The sequence below is a fragment of the Cygnus atratus genome, chromosome Z, assembly GCF_013377495.2.
Source record: "Cygnus atratus isolate AKBS03 ecotype Queensland, Australia chromosome Z, CAtr_DNAZoo_HiC_assembly, whole genome shotgun sequence".
Lineage (NCBI taxonomy): Eukaryota > Metazoa > Chordata > Aves > Anseriformes > Anatidae > Cygnus > Cygnus atratus.
In genome coordinates, this window is record NC_066396.1 from 64,385,665 (window position 1) to 64,411,336 (window position 25,672).

Below are 25,672 nucleotides of genomic sequence, written 5' to 3' on the forward strand. Positions count from 1 at the left end.
GATCTCATATTTTCCATACCTTAGCACAATGCTAACTTACACATCTGTGGCTTGAGCGTAACTGTGTCCAAAACCAACACCATTATACTTAAGCAAACAAATGCAGCATTTTCTAAGAGCATTTTCCTTGATATCTTTTCCTACAAGTGATAACAATGAAAACGTAACCCCTAACAACTAACCAGTAGACCTTCGATTTATTTATTTAATTTTAATCACAACTATACCCTACATACTTAACATGCATTATCATACCCATTCCAGAAAGTTTGCAATAGCAGCTCATTCCTACTAAGGAAGTAACATAAACCACATTACACGCTACATGAGAACATGGTACAACAAAGCTTGGTTTTTAAAAGATCATCTCCAATCATCAAATAATGGCTCAGAAAAGCTGTCTGTACGGAAAAGGGTATCATAATTCTAGATATCCCTAGTAGTCAAGTTTCCTGCCTCCATTTTATGGTATTGTGGAATTGTACATGGAAATGTGGATGAGTATGAAGCAGTGAACTGTGTTATCCAACAGACATACAGAAATAAGTCCAAAAAACAAACAACTGAGCACAGACAGGAAAAAAAGAACAGAAAAAGACAGAAGAAAAGAGAACATATGTGATGGTCTGAGACACATTCCAAGAATCTCTGCTCTTGTATCTTCACGTTTAAAGATATGAACTACAAAATTCCCCTCTATTAGCACTGCATTTGTTCTGTGTCTGTTTATAGGATTTTAAAATACTAAAAGAACTTCAAAAATATGGAAGTCGGAAGATTTTGGGGCTTTATCAAGATTTCTAGAACTGGCTTCTGTGAATACAGGTGGAAGAAAAAAAGAATTGTAGACAGGAATTCATTTTGCAGCATTTTCAGATTTGGAGGCAGAGTTGCCAGGTTCAGAAATGTGTTTAGATGACAGGTCAAAAACATCCTTAGAACATATATTCTACCAAATCACACCATTTATTTAACATGATGAGTACTTGTATTATCTACAATACCAGATCTTCTGACTAAGCGAAGTTCCAAAATACCTAAAAATTGTAGTGCGTAATGTATTAAGTTACTAACTCTGCAATACAAAAATGGAGTCTTATGTCTAAAATCCCCCATACTTATAAAATTATTTCATATTAACAGGTCAAAGGACTAGAAGATTTCATCATATTAGACCTTGCTTTTGCTTAAAAACAATAACCTAACATCATTCCATCATTATATTATTCCGTCTTTTCTCCAGATCACCAGGTACGTGTACAAGTAACGTGCTATTAATGAAGAACATCTGTTTTATTTTTGTTTTTCACAATAAAGATTTTAAGTGGAAGCTTTCTTATATAAATCTTCATGAAAAATAAGGTGAATTAGAAAAAAAAATTATTAACCCAGACAGCATCTGAACTACTCAAAAAACACCAACTTCTTAAAATAACTTCTGAAAATTGATTAGCAAATGCAAGACTTAGTTTAAAATGAAATATTTTTATTCCTGTAAAGAAGTGATCACATAAGAAAACAAACTCCTATCATGGGGAATAGCTGCAAAAGGATAATGCAATGTCTTCTTGCTAGCTTAATGACCATGTTAATTCTAATAGTTCGAAACACTGATAAAAAATAACACATATTTGGACAAAAAATAGTTATAGCTGAAGGGGATTGGCGTGTTTACTGCATCATTATTTTCATTAATAATCTTTAACTGTTAGTTGCAATACCATAAAACCTCACTTATTCTGTGTATTTTCATAGGATTTAAAGTATTATAATTTTCGAAGCAATTTTGCCACACTTAAGGTATATTATATTTTTGTTAATATAACAGCTATCCAGAAATTATTTCATTTATTTATGCAGAAGGTTATAGAACGTTATATTTAATGTTATATTTTATATTTTGTGTGCTATACAGCACCATGTAAATTATAGAGTATACCATATTTCCAACATTAATTCATGTTTTATAAAACTGTGCTACCCTGGACTTCAAGAGAGCAGACTTTGGCCTCTTCAGGCATCTCCTTGGTAGAATACCATTGGACAAAGCCCTGGAAGGAAGAGGGGCCCAAGAGAGTTGGTTAATATTCAGTGATCACCTCCTCCAAGCTCAGAAGCAATATATTCCAACAAAGAGGAAGTCAGGCAAAAACATCAGGAGACCTGCATCGAGGAACAAGCTGCTCCTAGCCAAACTCAAACAGAAAAGGAAGGCCTACAGAGGGTGGAAGCATGGACAGGTAGCCTGAGAGGTATAGAGAAATCATCTGAGAAGCTAGGGATAGGTTATGAAAGCTAAAGCCTTATTAGAATTAAATTTGGCTAGGGACATCATGGGCAACAAGGCTTCCATAGGTACATCAGTGATAAAAAGAAAACTAGGGAAATTGTGAGCCCTATCTGGAAGGAAACCTGTTTACTTAGGATATGGAGAAGGCTGAAGTACTCAGTGACATTTTTGCATCAGTTTTCACTGGCAAGTGCTATAGCCACATAGCCCAGGTCCCAAAAGGCAAAGGCAGGGACTGGGAGAAAAAAGAACTGTGCACTCTAGGAGAAGATCAGGTTCAAGACCAGTTAAGGAACCTAAAGGACCACAAGTCCATGGTGCTTGGTGAGATATAGCCACAGGTCCTGAAGGAACAGGCAGATGAAGGTGCTAAGCTACCCATCACATTTGAGAACTCGTGGCAGCCTGGTGAAGTTCACACTGACTGGAAGAGGTGAATCATAACCCCCATTTTTAAAAAGGGATAAAAGGAAGACCTGGGGATCTACGGACCAGTCAGTCTCACCTCTGTGCCTGGCAAGATCATGGAGCAGATCCTCCTGGAAACTGTGCTAAGGCACATTGAAAATAAAGAGGTGACTGGTGACAGCCAACATGGATACACTAAGGGCAGATATGCTGGACAAACCTGGCAGCCTTCTGTGATGTAGTTACAGAATTGGTGGATAGGAGAAGAGCAACTGACATCATCTATCTGGACTCATGCAAAGCATTTGACACCGTCTCGCATGATATCCTTGTCTCTAAATTGGAGACATGGATGTGACAGATGGACCACTTGATTGGTAAGGAGTTGGCTGAATGGTCACACAAGTAGCCGCAGTCAATGGCTCAATGTCCAGGTAGAGATCAGAGACAAGTGGTGGTCCTCAAGAGTCAGTATTGGGACTGGTGCTGTTTAACATCTTTGTCAGCTATGTGGACAGTAGGATTCAGTGCACGCTCAGCAAGTTTTCTGATGACCACACCACAGAGCTTGGTGTCAACACACTGGAGGGAAGGGATGCTATCTGGAGGGACCTGGACAGGCTTGAGAGGTGGGCCTGTGCAAACCTCATGAGACTCAAAAAGGTCAAGGGCAGTGTCCTGCACTGGGTCATGGCAATCCCAAGCACAAATACATGCTGGGTGGAGAACAGATTGAGACCATCTGTGAGAAGGACTTGTGGATGGTGGTTGATGAGAAGCTCAACATGAGCTGGCAATGTGCACTTGCAGCCCAGAAAGCCAAGCATACCCTGAGCTGCATCAAAAGTAGCATGGCCAGCAAGGCAAGGGAGGCAATCCTCCATCTCTACTCTGCTCTCGTGAGACCCCACCTGGAACACTGTGTTCAGCTCTGGGGTCCCCAACACAAGACGGACATAGACCTACTAGAGTGAGTCCAGAGAAGGGTCACGTGGATGATCAAAGGAACATGGAGATGTGGAGATGACAAACGTATCATCCTTGTTCCTTCACCCGTTTACAGCATATTGCAGTGTGCTGCAGATTACGTGTGCCCAGTTAAGTGGATTTATAGACTATATTGTCTAGTTTTAACTAGGCTACCCCTCACAAAATGGCGGAGCAGTACAAAAAGACTCCTCCAAAAGAAAACAGACTGAAAACAGTGCTTATAATGCAAACATGAGCAAACAAGAACAAGGCAGGGCAGACACTTCTACTGTAGTATAAGCTCTTCACCTGCCACATTATAAACAGTGATAATCTTTTCAAAGAAAAAAATGGCCAAAAAATGGAAAATATCAAGAAAACTATTTGAAATATGGATTTACATCCACTCTTATTAACAAAGAACCTCACCCTGAGTGTTTATTATGCTTTGATATATTAGCTAGTGATAGTATGAAGGAATTGCAGTTAGAAAAACACTTAAAAAACTGAACATTTAAAAAAAACTTAAAACTAAGCATCCAGAACATGAAAAACAAGCCTCTACAATTATTTTCAGTAGCATTTCAAGACATGTGTTATTGAATCCACAACCTTTATATCATTTCACTAAATTCTATGATAAATCTTTGGCAGTGTCTTTCGAAATTTGTTAATAGCAAGACACAAAAAGCCAAAGACCCTTGAGGAAACACTTGATCTTCCTGCTGTAGTAAAAATGGTTGAAAATAATGCATGAAGAAAAAGATGGTGTCAAACTGAAGTGCATTCCTTTGTCAGCAAGTACCATCAGAAGACAAGAACATACTGCTGAAGACTCAAGCAAACAACTATTAGGACAAATTAGTCAGTGTGGAAGTTTTGGCATACAGGCGGGTGAGACTACACATGTTTCAAATATAGCTCAGCTTATGGTGTTTGTTAGGTTATACTTTGATAATAACATACACATAACTTTTTTCTGAATCACTACCAGAAAGATGTACTGGAGTCGATATACTCTCAACACTAAATGACAATAAAGAACATGTTTTATGGAAAAATTGTCAGTATAACCGTTGCTCAAACAGGCGCTTGACCACGAAAAATCTTCTGCTTACCGATTATCTTGTGGCAAAGATCTTCAAGAAGTTGAACTTAAAGAGGAGTTGCACATTTTTCTTCTACAAAAAGACAAGACTTCCAAATATGCTGACCTCCTCTGTGAATACAAGTGGCTGCCAGTAGTAGGCTACTTTACAGATTGTTCAAAAAACAGGACGTCACATAAGGGTGAAGGTGACATTTTGAACAACGATCAAGAATGTAGCTGATTTTCAAAAGAAACTTGTGCTATGGAGACAGCACTTTAGAAACTGATGTTTGGAAATGTTTCCATTTTTAAGTGATTTCATTGAGCAAAACAATGCAATCTGACCAGGAAAAAAATCTCTTGCAAACTATTTTACACTTACACCTAGAAACAGAATTTTCTAACCAATTCATAAATCTCCTAAAGAGTTTAAGTGCATTTTGAACCTATTTGCTAAAAATACGAAAATTTAATATCTTCTGATTAGTCTTCAAGAACAAGTGATTAACATCTGGAAAGATGAAAAATAGTGGAATTAAATATAAAAAGCAGAATAAGTAATGAATGGGATTAAAAACAAGTACCACGATTTAGTAAGCACAGCCAGAGATGCACTTCTTCCATTTGGATCTACATATCTTTGTGAGGAACATTTTCCACTTACGACAGTTATTAAAACAAACTCAAACCAAACTTTGAGCCAGACATTCAAATCACTGTATCACAAAGTACAAAAACAAGAGTTTTTTTAAAAAATGAAGTATATTCAAGCACATAACTCTCACTGAGAGGCAGTAATTTTTTTAAAGAGCAAGATTGTGTACAATATATATATTAAATACTATTTAAGCTGTATCTCATCCCTTTAATTTGTCATCTTGTACATCTTTTAATGTACATAATACTAATACAGTGGTACACTTATTTTATAAATACACATAAAGGGGGGATTCAAAAATTCTTACTGATGGGATGTGTGACCAGTAACTCAATATCACTAAAAAATACAATCTGTAATTGGTAAAGCTATTGGACAGGTGACTGTTCAGCGTTTTATTTTAATATCAATGTCATTTTATAGTTTCTTCCAAATCCAGTTGAGAAACACACCTGCTGAAATGACCTATTATATCTTATTACTTAGATTGTCGGTTAAATCAGAGTCCTAAATGACAGTAAAATACACAAGACTGCAATTATAGAACACACTATCCTGTATTCAGTTTCCTACATTTCACTGTCTTTTATTTGTAGTTTTACTTTTCATATATAGCAACTCAAGAGACACTGAAATAATCCGAGTTCAAGATACCGAAGAAATGCAGTATGACCTGTCTTCCACGGCACATTTGTATTGATACTGTCAACAATTCAATTCAACAACCTGCCACCATACAAGGATTCCTCACTAAGAGTGCAGCATCTGACCTGAATCCTCCAGGAAAGAAGTGATGACAGAATTGCAGGATAATGCCGCATGTGGTTTTCAAGTTGAAGCAAAGCAGCATACACAAAAGCATGCATACAGAAAACCAAAGCAGCATATGCAGAAGGCCATACAATCTCAGGAAACTCAGCACTTTACAGCTATGGAAACCACAATCATCCCTGCACATGACTGCAAAACAGCAAACTAAACAAGGACATTATATACAAGCACCGTTACTTCAGTATTTCTGAAGTAATGTATGAAGCCAGGCTTCTTACAGTCAGTAATTACCATTTCTCAAAATCATTAACACATGCACATGTAAATTAAATTTAAATCTGCACAACTGCATTTCTTAACAGATCTCCTGAACTAATTCTAGGGAAGAATACTTCAAATATAAATTGCAAAAATTCTGTACGTTTCTTTAAATGAAATGCTAGAAAAGACTTGCCTAAAACACAAAAATCGCTTACTGTTTGTTCTTCTACATACCACCCCTAGTGAAAATAGAACAAAAGTGTATGTAGGACAGCAGTACTAAAAGAATTTAAAAAAAAAAAAATCAGTGTTCAGTTCAGGAGCAAATTCCCACTACTTACCTAAGAATATGGTTCTAAGCAACGTTCATGTAGCATTACAAAAAAAATCACCGAGTATATATCGAATGTCTGCTAGCAAGATACACAGGCAGGTCAATAACTCAATTTTGCAATTTTGCAATAACTCAAAGCCAAATACACAAGAAGTCATAAATATGTATATGTATATAATTAAGGCTATCCTGAACTGACACATGGATGACACTTTTCTGATCACATTTGGTACTATGCTGTGCCATGGTACCAGAACATTGGTAGCTGTCATGTACTGGGATCAATGGGTTGCAAAGGAGAGGGGAGTAGGACATGAGGCCCAGCACCCTGAGAATTAGGAGTCATCGTGGTGTTGGGAGGAGTTAGAGCAGATCAGATCAGAAATGCTGATACCATCCTGGTATGGTGTCAGCACCTGAAACCACCTTTTTCCATTATAAATGTCACCCTGCGGAGGAAACAAACTACCTCCCTTACTTATGAAGGTAAGCTGGCCACGGCCCTGGCAATAAGTCAGAAGTGATCAACGGATTGACCTCTGTAGCAATAGGAAGTCCTCTCCCATACAGAATTAGTTTTTTTTTTTTTTTAAGTAGTGTACTGCGAAACAGTAGAAAAAAAAACACTCTCCTATCAGTAAAGATGGGCAGATACTGGAAATCAAAAGGATGGTTAATCATGCATTCTATACCCTGAAAGGGCTGTACAAAAAAAATTGAGAAGTTGGCAATGAACATTCAAACCTTTTGTTTTGTCCTACACGATCAAGTTGGTCTGAACTGAAATTAGAGGAACAATTTTATTTTCATTACCTTAAATATTTTGTTCTTTACCTACAGGAAAGAGTACTGAACACCAACTTTACTCTTCACCTTCAGCTTGACAAACAACTTTCGAAAAAAGAAGAAAGAACTATGACCAGCAATGTCTACTCTACCAAAGCAACATTAAATGGTGTAGAAAGTACCTTGTAATAAATAAATGTTTAGTTTAATGTATTCAACATTAAATAGTGTAGAAAGTACCTTGTAACAAATGTTTAATTAAAAAGATATTTCAAACCACTTCTGCTACTTTCCCAAATCAAAACCCAGTTATCAACACAGAGAATCCTGACATGCTCCAAATGCTAAAATAAATATTCAGCTGACCCTAATTGCCAAAACAGTGAGTAGATTCTACTCCTCAGTTGACAAGCTTGCAAAAATGCTTACTACTTCCCTGGCTGTAGCTTCTCTTACATAGTCCTGTTCTTAAACTAACGTTGTTTTACCAGCCAATATATACACACATGATCTATTGGCTTCTGTATCATTGAAAATCACATTACAACCACACTGCAATGTCCTCCAACCAAGAGTAACTTTTTTTATTATAACCATCCAAGTAGTATGATTTTTTTTTAATATCTAAGGTAGGCTCTCATTACCTCAGAACAGAAAGCTACATGTATTTTTAGATACTAATGCAGAACATATTACCACATGTCTACTAGTATCCATCTGTAGAAAAGATTGTCATGTACAGAATGCAGTACTTAGCATTCTTTTCACAGTGGCCAAAACCACTTAAGACACTATACTGTTTTCCACAGAACAAATGCATCTCTTATACCTTCATTGGTCACGTGTCACATTTTGATTGCACTGTAAGAAACATTATTTAACTGCCGATTTGAAGAGTCAACTAAACTTCATCTGAAAGAACAGATGTACAAAAGTTAAGAAAAATAAAATATTACCAATATTGGAATCAGCATGAAATGTTAATGCAGCAATTTCAGAATTAGAATAATCCAGAGCTAAACAGATCTTTGTCTCTTTCACAAATTATCTCAAATGAAAAAAATAAAATCTTAACAATGGGTCCTCCTTGTTGCTCTGGACAGGTAACACTGTTCGTAACACTGTTCTCAGTTAGTCAGCAACATTGCAGACAGAAGCTTGCTATGGCAGCAGCAGCTGTCTGCCTTTGTCTGCCTTGTCAGATGGGTATGAGATCTCACTCTCTTCTAGAGGCTTCCAGCCATTACAATCAATGGCCTACAGATTTGTTAAGAGATGTAAGAAAAAAATCAATAAGAAGTTGAATAGCTTTTATACTCTCAAACACATACAAAACAACTTCTTTAACGTGTATGCAGACTCTTTATTTTAAGACAAAACTGAACCATACTGTAAATTCCTACCTGTCTTCCTTGGAAAACTTCCTTCCTTGGAAGTTTTCACTCATGAGGGACCATTAAGTCCCACATTAAAAAAAATTCTCAGCTTTACTCCTCAAAAGTTGAAGTGAGCCAACAGCTACTGATTTCTCTGACACAGTCTTTCCGAATAGAAAAGCACACTGAGTTTGGGTGTGGTTAAATTACAGACCCTATGTCGATAAGGGTTATTCACAGACATAAAATGTGAAAAAGAGCTGATATCTGAAGTTCACCTTCTTATCATGAAGGGAAAGATTTACTGTGAAAGATAACTACCACAAAATAAATGAAAGCATACAAAACTGAACTTTTTTTTTTTTCACTTAACTTTTTATTCATGCTAAAAGTCCTAGTATAATTTCAGATAAGAACTCTGCTGGAGTTTTATTTGTAGTACTGTGCTATAACTGATGTATCTGTTTTTCTTATCTTTTCTTACTGGGTTTTAAGAAAAATAATTTTAACTAAAATTATATTAGAATTCAAGGTATCTCAAATTTCATCTGTTGGTGCTTATTCACTTAGCTAGAAACTTCGGCATACCAACAACTAAATGATCTCAAACTTTATGAGTATGGTATGTACTTCAAGCAAGATTCTCCTGCCCACCACTACTAAACAAAGTTATAGTAGAAAAAAAAGAAAAGCAATATTCAGAAAAATCTCTACTGGTCTACCTAAAACTTATAATGAAAAGTAAATTATGATGTGACCAAAATTAGTTACATCTTTAAAATGATTTAAGAACTACTTTTAGGAAGTTTAGATCCATTCCTCTGAGTAATTCAAAATGTTTCAAGAGTAGCCCCATAGTAGATAAAATGTTTCCTGTTTAAGAAAGAGACCTCACTTTTTTTTCCTGACAAACTCCTACATTCTACTGAACATTGACAGGCATGTTCAGTAAGAAGCCTATCTGAGGCTGATTTAGCGTCCTTTATAAGCAGATTCTTTCCAAAGGGAAACAGTTTTGAAATGTTTCTGGTTTTACATGCATATTTCTTGCCTATTTTTTCCTTGACTCTTTTGTTCTGTCAGGGAGGAGAATTACAAGAGATCTCCCTCTCAAAATGCTTTTTGCACCCAAGCACATCTTCCACCCATTCATGGCATTCAAGAAACAAAAGAAAGCAAAAGAGTAAGTCTTATCACAGTATTATTGTTATTATTTTTTAATCTTTAAGTCACAAATCCACTACAAAAGAAAGAAAAATGGATGTTATAGAAATAAGTAGACCTGTAGCAGGCAAATACTGGCTAGAGATAAAGGAATACCAAGAAAATACCGAATTTCAAAATGTTAATCTTTCCACCAAAGGAATTCATAAGATAAAGGAAACACCAAGCTACTCTGTTAAAAATGGTTAGAAAGCAAGGTAATAGGCTGCCCAATAACACTGTTTACTTGACTTCGAGAAGGTTATTTCAGGAAAATAACCTTATTTACTTCCAGAACTATTAATTCACATCAGAGCCTTCTTCCCATGCCAACACCCCAAATAAACTGTGATTTCACAGGAGCTACAAGTACCCCTTAAGCCTCAGGTTATTTCACAGTCACCATGGCTGTTTGTAGCATCACCTGTGGAATTCATAGTTCTTATTTGTGAAAAATGAAGTTATCTGTCTTCAGAAAACAATGGCTCTGCCATTTCTCAGAATTGGAAAAGAAATTAAATGTTATACCCTTTTCCCACAGTTACTTCTGAAAAATCGGTTCACACTCACTATACCAATTTTTAGTAGTCACTTACTATTAATTTATATGAATGCATGTAGAGATGTGGAGAACAAATGGAAGATATTTACTACAATTAAATACAAACTCAGTTTACTCTCAAGTATTAACTACCGCCTAAATTATGTAAAGCTTTGCATAAATAAAAAACTGTTTGAGAAAAAAACAACTTCATGATGAAAGCCTGCAAATATGGACTTTTAGAAGCCAGAAGGCTCCAGACAACTGGAACTGATACTCCAATGAGTAATTTCTTATCAGAGAAACCAATCTGCTCACAATTACTACAGTTAAGACTTCTAGCAATGACAGCTATTTTTATACCTCCTAATGCTGCTTTACAATGAAGATACATTTTCATCAGTTTACTCTCTGACAAAAATACAATCACTGCTTAAAATGCAACACTGCCTATATAGTCAGAACTAGTATAAGATTTATCACTTGGTCCATCAAATATCCTCCATCAAGGTTTTCAACTGTTCACATGTGAAAAATTCTTACACCCACATCTGACTGAAACATGCATGCCAAAAAAAATGAACTAAAACAGATTGCCCCAAATTACATGAGGATAGAAAATATATAATTCTGCAATTTTTCTTCTACAAGTTTCTTAGGTTGAATGGGTTCCTACACATAAGCGGCCAATTCTGGCAAAGATGGGAAAACAGTGTTGCAGAAAGAAAAGGAGACAACAAGGTTTTGAACTTCTCTCTAGGAATATGGAAGCATGAATATTACTTTCTTCATGGTGTATCCCACACAACCCACTAAAATGAATCTCAAGTGGGATGCTTGAGAAAGTCAGACAAGTCTCAAAAGAAGCTTAAAAGGGTTCTAGGCTTGATGTGGGAGGCTTTCACTTTGTAATAACAACACTTGGAAAGTTACTTGGAAAACATAGAGAAGGTCACACCAAAGACCTCATCATCTTCAGTCAATATACAAAGAATCAGAGTTTTATTCTCCTTTACAGCACTTAACAACACTATAAGGTAACTGAACAGGTGATCAAGTTGTTGCTACCCAGAGTTTTGAAGACTGAATAATATCAGAAGTAAAACAGACTGTACAACTACGACTGTCTCATTAGCTAAGGGATTAAGATCTCTGCTTTTAATTTATCTGCTCTTTCAGAATGCCAGCCTAGTGTATGTTAACAATTTACAACTATTAAAAAAAAAGACATTGTACCCTGACAGTTTTCTCACATTAGCAAGCATGTAAGACTCAAGATTTTGATGAGACAGTCTGCAACTTAATTTTCCATCTATTAGAAGGAACAGACATTATCATATCTTATGAGGAGTTCTTTCTGAAGAAACGTTCCTGGTGCAACAGCATCAAACACGAAGTTCTACATGAAGTAAAAGGTTTAGAAACTGTGTTTCCCAGCAGAGGATCTTTAAACAAGAGGACAAAATTTTGAAAGCTACTCAACCAGAGAAACATCATCCAAATCTGTGTATCAATAAATATAAGATCCTGAATTCTAAAAAATAAAAGTAGTATTAAAAAGTATTAATTAAAATTCATCATAACACACACATTCAAGGCAATAATACACAAGCGGCATGTCTATTTTGTATTCCGTGACTTTTGGAGAGCACTTTTCCGCTTAAACAGCGCTTCATTGCAGATTAAGCATAACTTTAAGATCACAATTAAAAACAGCCTTTGACGGGAAAAAAATAGTTTGCATGTAAAAATAAAGTATAAACAAAATAGCCCATTTTGCAAAAGAAACATTACTAAAAATTGAAAAAAAAAAGTTACTACATGACCTATGAAAAACTATTCTAGGAATTCAAGAACATTTTCAAGCAACATATATTCTTCCTAGTTATATAACTAATTTAGGGAAGATTTGTACTCACTTTCAGTACAAGAAGCTTTATTTCTTGCTAAGTGCCTATAGTTTTGTGAAAGTTGCAAAATTACATGAAAAATACTAGGGATAGCTCACCTATAGCAGGAAAAGGTGAAAACTGGACAATTGAGGGAACAATCACAAGGGTATTTCTGGGTATAAAAGCACCAACAGGAATGAAACAAGCAAGTCTCCTCTGCATTTAAACTTTTTTTTTTTACATGTGTTTTAGAGTCTAAAATAATAAGCAGCATACAGATAGTATCAATGGAATTGAAGTAAAACTAAGACTAAAGCTATTTAAATATCTTATCAACTTTAAACAAAAATATTATTAGATCAGCAATTTATTTATAGTGTTTATTCAAAGAGAAAACACTTTATAAATTTTAAGACTGCTTAGTTGAATGATTTGGTATGATTTGTGTGATTTGTGTGATATTTTATGTTTATTAAGTAGTCTGAGGATTTCAGAAGAAGAAGAACAGAAATTTTACAATACCAGAAGAACGTGTATATTAATCCACTGATTATGGGTCTTTTTCCTGCTTTAAGTACCTAGGGACACTTCATTAAATAAGATTCACCCCTAAATGAGAAAATTGCTGTGAAAAATGCATACTGTATTACATTACAGTAAAACAAATGATACTGCTTTTTACCTCCAGATCCTAGCTGCTTGTAGAATCTGTATTCCAAATGTAGCTGTGGTGCTCTTGACTTCATTGGCTCCTGATTTAAAAACAAAGACAACATTTAAAAGCCATTGAGCCTCCTGCTGAACCCTAAAAAACTAATACACTAACCTACTACCAGCCAAACTAACCCTGTTGCTCCCAAGATACATGAAAAGTTTGAACATTCCCTCCAAACCGACAGGTAATTAGGAAGCTAGGAAACAAAGCCCAGACAGGTGACACTGCAGTGTAAAGGGCTTTTACATCTTGTATCATTCCACTATCCTGTAGTCCAACTTGCAAACTGATTCCCAGACCCTCAATGGAGTAACAAAAAAAAAAAAAAAACCACCTTTGTCTCCCCAGAGTATGTGTCAAAGTTCTCAGACAAAAGGTAGCATCGGTATGGAGCTTAACAAATCAGACAGTCCACATTCCTGCTATACATGATAAATGCATTTTTATCAACAAAAATAGTTTTATGCTAGGATCAGGAGAAAAAATAAATCCTTTCACCAAATAGCCATATCCTAACATAGATTAAGTTGCATCATTCTAAAACTTTAAGTACAAAAAAAAAGCACCAAAATAACTTTGTTTTTGAACCTTTTTTCCCTGGCATAGCTTACATAGGTTAATGAAATCTTAGTTCTGTGTCATACATATCAATGTTGCAAAATCTCAGAATAAAGTGACGTGATATCAAACACAGGAACACACAAGCAGCCTAAATCTAAGCACGAACTTCTTGAGTATTTCCCTTTCCAAAGTAAATACTACTTTATCATAAGATTGTTAAAGTAATTTCCTAGAGCACCTTCTAGAAGATAAGCCTGGTTTATTGTGATATATGATATCTCCTAGTGAGTCAGTGACAATTTGGACATTAACTGCTAATTATTCCTGCACCGACTGCTGCTACTGGAATTGCAGCATGTACTTGGAAGATTGTTAATATGAACACTTACCAACAACAACAGATAGTGCTGAATGTCAATTTTCAGGAAAAGCTTGGGCAAGGTACTCATCCCTTTCCTCACATCATCTTCTCAAGAAGCTAACAGCTCATTAACCTATGTTCTTTCCAAGTCGTGCATCCGGGCTATAGAAGCCATAAGCCAATCTGCAATTTAAGAAGCCGAGTTCCCTTCCTCAACCCATCTCCCTCCAACACTCAGATGTTTCAAATTGCTGCTCGTGCTACAGCCAAAATCCCTGTCAGAATCCATTTGTTATTTGATTCTGGCAGGACGCCAAAAGTTGAGGACCACAAGTAAGAAGAGGCCAACACAGCAGCTTTTACAAAAACTAAGCACAATTTAATATATGTTTTTATCCTCCACAGCATTCACTCTAGTTGCTTACTGGAAATTTTTGCAAAGAACTGAGCAAGAACTTTCTGAAAACAAAAAGGTGTTAAACCTTTACACACAGTTGTTAAGCTACACTAGCTGGGCCACCAAAAGCTCTCACTTCCAGTTTATGAGAATACTTGAAATTTATTATCACATATTAGAGACAGATTTCACTTAAAGCATATTACTGTAAATATGGGTCTCAGCAAATAAGTGCAATTATTAACCTCAGTATACAGCTTTCAAACATTTAAATAAATCCACTCTAACGCATAAAACATTTTAACCTTTTATAAAACTACACAAAAATTTTGCTACCAGTTTGCTTGCAGTGGTATTATACAAATCTAACAGTTACACTATGTACATACATTAATGTATACATACATCAATTAAAGCTTGCAACTCTGCTAAGTGTAAAATATTGTAGTCCATAAAACTCTGCATCAGTTTAACACAAGACAAGACACTATCAATTTCTCACTATTCAATATTGCAGTATGGTCCCATAACGAGGAAGAAAAACAGCTTGCATATATTAAATTTATGTGAATAGCCAAGAAAAAAAAAATGGAGTTTCCTAGGGAAAAGAATTCTATTTTTGACACAAACATCTACATTGACGCGTCTTCAAATAAATGGCACTTGTTCAGGTCATCAGCAGAAAAGTTCTTAAGTCTCCAGAAGGTACAGGTTCACAAACAGTCTAACAAGTCTACTTGCCAGCTGGCCACCAGATAGACTAAGTTAAAATCCTGTCTAGGAGATAGACAGTGTTAACACTTTTACTGCCTCCAGTAATGCAGAAAAATTTAACAAAATGTAGTTGTAATTTATTTACTGATTGAGAGTTTTCTGCAATTGCATGCATGTGTAAGTAGGCTTAGATGCTTTATTGACTGTTGAGTAGCTACAAACATACAAAGGAAAATTTTTTTCATTCAAGAAAACTAGTGAGAGGGCAAGAACAATAACCTACTATTCATACACAATTAGTTTTGTCCCTACATATCGTACTTTGAAGTATGGAGAGAACCACTGGAAAATTAGAAGAATAGGATACATAAGCTTAAATCCAGAAAAAAAAGATATGTTACATGTAAACTTTCACTGTAAGATGAAAGTGAAGGATACACTACATACAACATTTTTATTCCTGACTGTTAAAAAGAGAACTATATTCAAGAATAAAAAAGAAGTAACACATCATGGTTCTGTTTTCATTAGTGTTCCAGTAGATTTCAGGAACTAAAAATAAGCTTGGGAACCCAAAACTGAAGCACTGTTCAAATGCCACATTAATCCCAAAAGACTCTGAAGCCAGCTCCTCCTCTTACCAAAGAAATTGAGTATATTTTTGGTTTACATAATTAGTCTTGAATGTAAAAGCAGCATTGTGAATGTGATTTACAGAACATTGCAGAACTGGAACAGTTCCTTATGAATCCTTTGGCAAATACCTAAACCATTATTATTTCAAAGCTGTTTCATTAATGTAGATAGCTTCTTTTTCCACAGAAGAGCATTCCCTCTTAATGAGGGGCTTGGGGTTCAACCTGAGTTTGAGATTTTCCTGCCATCAAAGAATTAGCATGCAGTTGACTAAGTACTGGTTACCAAAGAAGCAGAAAAAACAGCTCCTTAATTCATAATCTTTTCTCCCTTATTTCTTTTTTTCTTTTGTGGGATGCTTATACATTCAGACAAAAGGATAAAGACATTTGAAATGCAAAATCCATTTCAAGTTCATAATGCATTTTTATTGCAATTATTTTTGCTCCAAAGACATGGAATAAGCTACTATAGTTTTCACGATACACCCTTTCCATCTCAAGGTCCATGACAAAACACTTTACTTTATCCATAGCGTTGTAAGTTTTCAACAACTTTGTTAGCCTAAACACAACAGTATATGTAGCCTAAAGCACAATATTCACCTACTACATAGTTTACATATTTTTAATAATCCAATGAGAACTCAGTGTATATTCTGTCTCTATTTGATATTTTCTTAAGAAGCAAACAAAAGCTATTTTCAGGAAAATTTTCTGTAAGAGGTAGGGTTCTTGTTAAAGGAAAAGATCAGTCTATTAAACAGAGTTGCACGTGATTTGGATTTACTCGTCTACACATTTCAAGTAGAGAGGTTTTGAAATGGTAGCATTCTAGACTGCAGTAATTTAAAAAAAAAAGGAAAAAACATTCTAGCCTTGGAACTGCTATCTTCTTTCCCACAAACCTCTTACAATTTTTATGGACTAAAATCTAAGAAGTTAGATGATTAATGAATCAATGAACTAAGCATTACAGATGAAAAGCACCAGTGACTACCTCATAATTTGTAGGCTTTCACAAAGACAAAGGAAAATCAAGCTATTTGCAGAAGTAGCTCAAGCAGAAATTCCTTCCGTTGATATTTGGTTAGTGCTTCAGCAACCTCCCATGGACGTATGTTTGGGCAATGGAGAAGTTAGTCAAAGGAGAAGGGAAGATGAATGAAGGAGAAGACAGAGCTGAATAACAAATAGGAGGTGCAAACGTAGTACAGAGTCACGTATTAAGAGAAGGAAATCTAGCAATAAATAAAAGGGTTAGCTAGGAACCATTTACAGTACACCAAATGGTAATGTAATTGCAGAACTACCTCATTAAAAGGTACTAGTTTGCATACTACTAGAACAGTAGAAACCTACAGTTAGACAGCACAAAACCCATTCTTAACACTCTTTTTCCAGTTTAAAAAAAAAAAAAAAAAGCAGTTCTGGCCTTTCAGTCTTGACTACCTGTCCAACAAAATAAAGGCCCAAATGAAAGAAAATAGGTTGTAAGCATTAAGATCCTGGAACAGTAGCTGTTTTACTACAATAAATACACACTTTTACATAAACCTCATAAATTAAAATGAGTATCTGTGTGAGGCCTAAGGGTTGTAAGAACAAAATTACATAGTTTAAAATTTTTTCTTTCACAAGTAATCCCTAAACTGCCACAAGTATCATGAAGAAGAACATATTTGTACACTGCACAAGAGAGAAAATATTAAACACACTGAAAATTTGAAGTCAAAACAATAATCATAAAATCCATTTCGTTTAAACATCAGTAACAGATACTCCAGCAAGCTTTCAGTAGTAACCCACACCATCCTTTTGGAAAAAGGTATATGGTTACATTTACATACAAAACATCTGGCATAGGAGAAAGCAGATTCTCCTACCAGCTGCTCACAAGAAACCAGTAAGTAAATAGTACGATGCTACCATAAGGAATTAAAATACAGTTTTGGTATAGTGCAGGAGAGGTATTATAACCGTATCTTCCACCAGTTGCTGTTCAAACTAGAATACATGCATTATTCAAATTACCTCATTCAGTAAACATGAACTACAACAGGTACAGACAATTACTAAAAGGAAGAGGAAGTTATGAGCGCCTTAATTAAGCTAACAAAACAAAGAGCACAGACCTGATGACTGCTCGCAAAACACAAAAAGCAAATAAATGCTAGGCATGGGGAAAAGCTGTTAAACTAACGTTTATAAAAGGAAAAGAATGTATGCCATGAGCAGGTACAACCTCCCTAACCATTACAGAGTCCTGGCATGCTCTCCAGCAGGAGAAGCAAAACTACAGAAAAGCAAAAATTCAGCAAAAGAACATATGTAATAAAAATGGTTTTATCACTGAGCAGATTAAAAAATTCTCTCACTTGACACCAAGTAATTAGTACTTCAAAATATCACTCTCTTGCAAACTGTTTCTGAATGTGCTCTTCAGTAAGTAGTTTTTAACTAGAGGAGTTCTCAGAACATCTTCCAAGTTTCACCAGACATTAAAAAAAAAAATCACTTAAAGATTGTTTTTAAAACTAAGTGAATTTAGAGGAGGTATAAAGCACACACAATGACCCATTGAACTGCATCCAGCATTACTCTTTCAAAGTATAACCTGGCCGTTTTTAAATCTGTAACTACTCCTGAAATAATTATTTTCTAATAATTATTATTCTAGTAATATTTTTCCTAAACATTGGATAGTTGCACACACATTTTTCATGGATTATATAAACATAATACTTTTTAGACTTCCAGTTTTAAGCCACCTATTTCTCTGTTTCCATAGCTTGTCTTCCTCTTTACAGAGCCCAAAATTTCACCACTCTATGCTGTGAAAAGCATTCTGTTCTACCGTAGCAACAAGAAATTTACAGCAGTCCCAAAAAAATTTCAAGGACAAAAAGTAAACTAATTCTGTCTTGAAATACCTTGGTTATGAAAACAGACATTTACCTAGAAGTTAAAAGGAACCCAGAAGCAAAACATGAAGTAAGTTGAATAGCTCTAATGAAAGATGCAGAAAAAACAGAACAATATCACATAACAAATATATAATTTTTACATATTTGTTAAGTGAAAGGGAACTTTTGACACACCATCACAAATAAAAAGCCTACCAAATCAGAAGTGCAAGTATCAATGACAACAGATGAAAAACAGTTTGGTGCTGGAATAAGAGTGTCGAACTAAAGACATTCTGTAGAATTTCTGGAACTTTTTTTAGTCATCTGATATCAGATTTGCATTAAATTTGGCTTTTATCTACTTGTGGCAAGAGAAAGTAGTCTACTAGGAGGACCACTGAGCATACTGCTGAAGCAGGAGTCAATCACTGACTTCAAAGACGTTGATTTAGCTCTCAGAATAGTGACAATTAACACTGGCATTATTCAATATGGCCAAAGCATTTAATTATGACTACCACTAACTGCTTTCATCTACTCTATGAAAACACACAAAAGTATTAATGATTTCAATTAAGGAAAAAAAGCCATTGTATATGTAAGGAAAATCCCGATTAGTTTTTCATCCCAAATCTTAACGAAAAAGTATTAACTTACCAACTTAATTGCCACATGTTCATTTGTGTATAAATTGTTTCCTTGAAAACAAAACAAAAAAACAACAAAAACAAGAACGTGAGACTTCAGCAGTGACAGTGCATAAAAACAAAGCTGCGGGAGATCTATTCTGCCAAAAACTATCCTCATAAAACACGGAAGACTCATGACTACTTTCCTTAGCAATAAAGTAAATTACTTGTCAAGAACTCATTGGAAAATCACAGATGACACACTCAGCAAACTTGGGCTTTAACAGTGTTAAAATAAGAGTACCTTTACAAGCAAAGCATGAATAGCATTTTAAACTCACAGCAAGTCTTAGGACTTCATTTATAGTTTAGAGAGTATAAGATTTTTGGTCTGAATTACTGAAATATACTGAATTTCTGTGATAATTTTCACTATAGTTCACAGTAAAAAACACAGGGTTACTGTGCCATAAATGTCTTACTCAAAAGTAAAAAAAAGAAGTAATTTAGTAAGGTTTCAGAGTTTTTTTTTTATTATTGTTTTTAAAATGACAATAAGAGGACTACAAGAAACAAAAACAAAAAAAAATTAAAAAGCACAAACACAAACATTTTCAACATGTCCTACAAATGCTTTAGGTATCCCAAGAACACAGAAGATAAATGGAACAAGTTGACATCATGAACATATCATTACTGTACACATCTGAGTAAAATAAATCTTCTCATTTCAAGATTTAAGCCTACCAATTAAAGATAAATTATGTACACTTCAAGAATTGTAACTAAAAGCACAGGCTTTTAGGAAAGGAAAAAGGAAAGGCAAATTAAACACTCTTCAGTGTTTAAACACTGAACACTGAAATTAAACACACTGAAATTAAACACTCTTCAGTTACAAAAAAAAAACAGCAGAATTTGGTACTGTGAAATCAAGGAAAATCACATTTAAACCTCGCTTAAGGTTCTTTGGAACTGCTGGTCGAAGATAATAAATATTCTGGTACTCATTTTAAAACTGCGGCTTTTTTACTGTGATACCATACTTTAAGGAGAACTTGGTTCTTGAATAGTGTCAGAAGTGGCAGTTTCATTGAGACAAAATTTCAGCTGTTTCACCAAGTTTACAACATTCTTACAGTAATGTACCAATTTGCAACCTGCTCTGGTATCCAAGTCAAATTTGATCTTCTATGTTTTCAGATTAATTGCTGAAAGCTTTTTTTTTTCTGAAATTGTTATATGGTTTTGCAACATTAGACACTAACAGGTTAGAATTGACTAGGGTTTCCATCTCCATTCCCTTCTCCCCTCCAACACCCCAATTCTCTACATTACTAAACTCCAACTTAGGACAAAGAGAGCAAGAGTATTATTACCAAGTTAAGTACTTACACCATTTGGAAAATGCATCTGCTGGTTTAAAAGCAATTCTGCAACTGGATGAGCATATTTCAATCACCATTACTGCAAAATTTTACGCACTGACTGTAACACTAAAGCTACATAGACGTAGAACTGAAAAGTATCAGGTAAAGAAAAAAATAAGTAATCACTTCTGACATTTCTAATTTCTTTACAGGATTCAAATGTGTCCAGTGTATACTATTTTAACAACAACCCTGTTTTTCTCTGTAACATTACTCATGCCCAAATTTCACATATTTAATTCATTTTTGTTAAAGAAATTGAACAGGAAAAGGAAGAAATGGACCAACACAAAAAGGTGAATATAGTTACATTTATAGTATGAAACTGATCTCAGCTCTAGTCCTTATTTTTAAAAATAGACTACTCTTGCAAAGCTGAAAAAAGGAATTATAAGATCATGTGTCTGTTACGGGATCAAATTTACAAAAAGCAAGCTACCTGAAGGCTACACCCTAACCTGATTACCAAGCAAATGGAGAATTCAATGATCTATCCAGGGACTACAGCAGACATCCCAGGCACCTAAAATACTTATTTAAGGATCGAGTTTTTTTGTTTGTTTTAAAATAATGCTTTGAAACTGTCTCTGTGTTTTTGCATTGTATTACCATATTGAAGACATTTAAAACAAAGTCTTGCAGTGAACATGCTCATTCAGTCTAACTAGGTATCTGTCATCTACTACAGTAGTTAACAAATTCAGTTACAGTGACTAACTATTCAGTTCCAGTACCCAAGTGGAGTGATGACAGGTTTAACATTCTGAAGAAACGTCAGAAGAGATATTGTAACTTTGAATATAATGAATCAAGACTATCATTTCAAATAATGTAGGACATCACATTTGATGCTTCTGATGATGCCTCTGAAAGCACAGAAGCAGGTAACATGTAATGCATCACAACCAGCAGGAACATAGACTGATTGGACAACAAAAGAAAGCTTATCTTAACTATAACTAAGAAATATAAAAAAGCTGTTAAGAGTAAAACTTTGTTTGATGAAGTCCATAAATTAAGTGCTTGTGTACATGTTTGTACACAACAAGGGAGGGATGCCTGCATTAAGTTGCTTTCTACTGTACTAACGCATACAGAAAAATAAGTTAAAAATCTATCTGTAATACCAATCTTAGCTGTCACTTTCAGTAGTTTATACGATTAAAACATCTTACCGCTAATAAATTAGGACTTGAAGAATCTATGTATGAAACAAATAAGCAGATGTTCAAGAAAAGCCTGCTGCGCTTTGCAGATGGAAGGACAGAATACTCTTTCCCCGCTTTCTCTCACCTGTATGCACAATTTATTTCACTATCACACTAATTTTTAGCTACTTCAGTATTATTTCTTTTAAAAAGAAATGGATGATTTCACTCTATATCTGCTGTAACCAAAATAGATATGATAATAATCTGAAATCGATAGCCAATTCTGCATGTTGTGACCACACTAAGATAATGGACAAGAAAATATTCAACTTAATTATTTCATAGTTACCTTCAGCAGTAAATGTGACATATTAATTATACTGGTTTCTTTTATTTCATTGAGAGGTTTAAGTGAAAAGTAATCATTTGAGTAGAGTTTAGAAAAGTTTAAGACAAGTTCAAAACAGAGCTCCTGCCTGACTTCTGATTTTCAGAGGCACATATATAACAATCTCATTTAATTGCGGCTGGAATAACTACAGTGCCTCTTACTGAGACTGTTTTAAATTCAGTATCCTCATTAAGGAGTACAGAAATGCTCTTTCATTCCTCTACAGCATTACTGTGCTCATCTTATTTGCATTCTGACACAGAGTATAGTGCCCCCTGAAAGCACTATACTAAAACCTGTTTGTATTATCTTTCTGCAGCACAATAAGTAGTTCTACCAAAAGCAGAGTATCAACAGAAATGCAACAACAACATAGCCCACCCTACTCTCAGATGCCCCATACCTGAACAAGTCCCTTTTAACGTTAAAACACAGCATTAAGTCAAGTCTTACATAAATATTGGAGCAAATTCTTGCCATTAACTGTTCAGTTAGGTTAGTTAATACATACAGAATTTCCAGATCTTAAAAACCCTGGACAACCATGCTTTCATCATGGAAATTTAAGTGCCCAAAAATAAATCTGTATCTTCTCTTCCAAAACCACATATCCATCATGTCTGTCGTGTACTTTTTTTATAAATGGTAAAATATCCAGCCCCCCTTCCCCTTCCTTCTCCAAAACTCCAGACACAGTCTGACTGCCCCTAATTAACAGCAGCTTACTGTTTAGCCTCACTATACCGTTACTGGTGAAAAGGAAACCAAGGGATCCAACAGCTTGCTGTTGTTAAACCTTCTGGAGTGCCTGCTGTACTGTCTTCCAAGAGACCTCTTAAGACAGTATTTCATGCCAGGCTAACAGGTGGACGATATGTTTCATATACATTTAGCTTCAAATACATCTGAATAAGCTGCTTCTGGAAGTCAGGATAGAGAGCAAAATACAGTAACTATGAAAGCATTTCCAGCATCTTAGAAGAGATAACTGGCTGAATGTGAGACAGCACTGCGCACAGTTATGAAATGTTATTATCCCTGGAAAGTCTCCTGCTGCATTGGAGTCTTAATATGTAACAGAGCTTATATGGACTGGGGTTCAACCCCGAAGAGAGCTACAAGGCAAAATGAACATATCTGAAGCTTGCAAGTAGTTTGAAGAGCTGTATGATGTGGATATCATGTAGGTATCTTCATGCCTAGCCTACACACAAGGCTTTGAATAATGAATAAAGAACAGTCATCTTACCTAACCGTAGTTCTCCAAAGTTACCGCCTCCAATTTTTTTGCCGACTCTGAAGTTAGGTCCAACCATTAACACTCCTGAACTTGAACCAGTTCCACGTGGAATATGGCCTGACCTCCCAGAAGTCCGTGGGATTCTTTCATCTGGCTTGTCCTTGTCTTTTTTTTTATTATCCATGTCAAGTTTACGGTACTCCACTTTTATTTCTTCCTCTTTTCAAAATCAATATAAGCAAACTCCAGTTAGACAGTGCGAGTATGCGAACATCACTAGCAGAGCACCCAGCTGGTTACTGTCAGGAAGCAGTCAACAGAGCATTCATCCCATTCACGAAGTTGTTTTTTTTTTTTTTTTTTTTCCCCTTGGGAGTATCTGCAGTGAAATGTATCTCCAAAATGTATGCAAACAGCAATATTTACTAGCATTTACAAGAACTCTGTCAAAGGAAAACAAAGTTATTCAAGACAGTAAAATCCTTGTACAAAGTTACATCTTCCTTTAATGTGTCATACGCTTAAAATGTAACTATATTTGCTTTACAGATCTTCTATGAAGTACAACAGCATAGTTAGAAGTCTGTTTCCAGCACACAACTGCTACAGATATTGGTGCAACTGATATGAGCTAAAAAAAATACATAAATATCAAGGCTCTATATGAAATACCCTATAAAACTACTTCCTGACTCTGTGAACAGACGTAAAATTGCTATTTAAACATTCATTGCATCTAATGCCAGCTCTGCAAGAGACAACAGTTCACCCAAGTAGTATCTATTTACCAAAGGAAATGCTTAAGCTACACAGTAATTTATGCTACTGAAAGATACTCAAAGTGAAAATGATTCCATTATCTTTCCTGAATTAGTTTGAGATGCATGATTTATACACTTACGACAAGGACACCACAATTCATTCAGTAACTTCTGGAACTTGAAAATGTATTTACTCAAAATATTTATTCTCTCCTGCCCCATTTAATTAGGTCATACATTTGCTTTCCGACTCCCCCCGTCCACCATTCGGCATCATTGCCCAGACACTAATTCCAACAGTTTTTTCAGAAAATGCATGTTAACTTACTAGTGCAATAAAGAATTAAAGAAAGCTTTCAGCTTTATCTGGCCTCTAAGAATAGTGACTGGTGTTTTCTATTTGAAAACAGTGGTTTTAAAAACAAAATCGAGAAGATTGGCTACTACACAGCCAAAACTTCAGGGAGATTTAAATACCTGTTCAGAATTATTTTGCTACAGTTGCTTCAATATTAAGAATACATGGCAGAAGAACAAAACATCCCCTGAAACAAAATAATGTACCTAGTGCTGTTTATACAGCCTTTGTTAAAGATGGTCACCAGGAGCTTATTTTCAATGGTTTGAACTGAAGATGCTGGAATTTCTCAAACCCAACTATCATGAAATAGAATTATTATTACACGCATTTCAGCTGATTACTGTGTCATAAAAATCAAAGAGCCAGCACAGAAAAAGTCGTAAGAGAATATGAACAACCACCCAAATAACTGCATCTGCTGAATCAGGGATACTCACAGAACAGCTTTAAGTAGATGATGTTTAAAAAATCACTAATCAAGAGCTGACTAAACTTCTGCTGAACAATGAAGAGCAAGCAAATTTATTTGGTGAAGAAACATGACTACTATCAAAGGGGAATTAATGACTTGTTTCCAGAACAATGACAAAACACAAATACGGGTTCCAATCCAATTAGATAAGCCTAATGCAACAGAAAAGTACAATAGTAAGTAATAAATGTAAAGGTATAATACAAGTAGATGCATTTAAGAGAAATAATAATACAAGCACATTTGGCTGCAATGTACTCTTGCAGGCTCAAGTGATGTTAGATATCCTAAATCAACATTCCAAGCCAGCGACCCTGAAGAACTAAAGAGGAAAAATTACCTTTAGTAAAGTAACACACTTCTGCT

The 25,672-nt window shown here is 35.2% G+C and overlaps 1 protein-coding gene across 20 annotated transcripts in view; it reads right to left on the reverse strand.

Moving 5' to 3' along the window:
- CSNK1G3 (casein kinase 1 gamma 3) overlaps nt 1-25,672 on the reverse strand; it is a 75,716-nt gene that overhangs the window by 38,117 nt on the left and 11,927 nt on the right. For 13 of the 20 annotated variants that reach the window (XM_035566990.2, XM_035566996.2, XM_050716198.1 and 10 more), the window contains 3 exons: nt 23,722-23,931; nt 19,529-19,569; nt 13,262-13,331 (listed from right to left, as the gene is read on the reverse strand). In XM_035566990.2, the coding sequence (XP_035422883.1) occupies nt 13,262-13,331; nt 19,529-19,569; nt 23,722-23,931 (321 nt within the window). Of the gene's footprint in view, nt 1-13,261; nt 13,332-19,528; nt 19,570-23,721; nt 24,156-25,672 lie in introns of all 20 variants that reach the window. The other 7 variants (XM_035567001.2, XM_035567000.2, XM_050716199.1 and 4 more) reach the window with 3 other exon arrangements.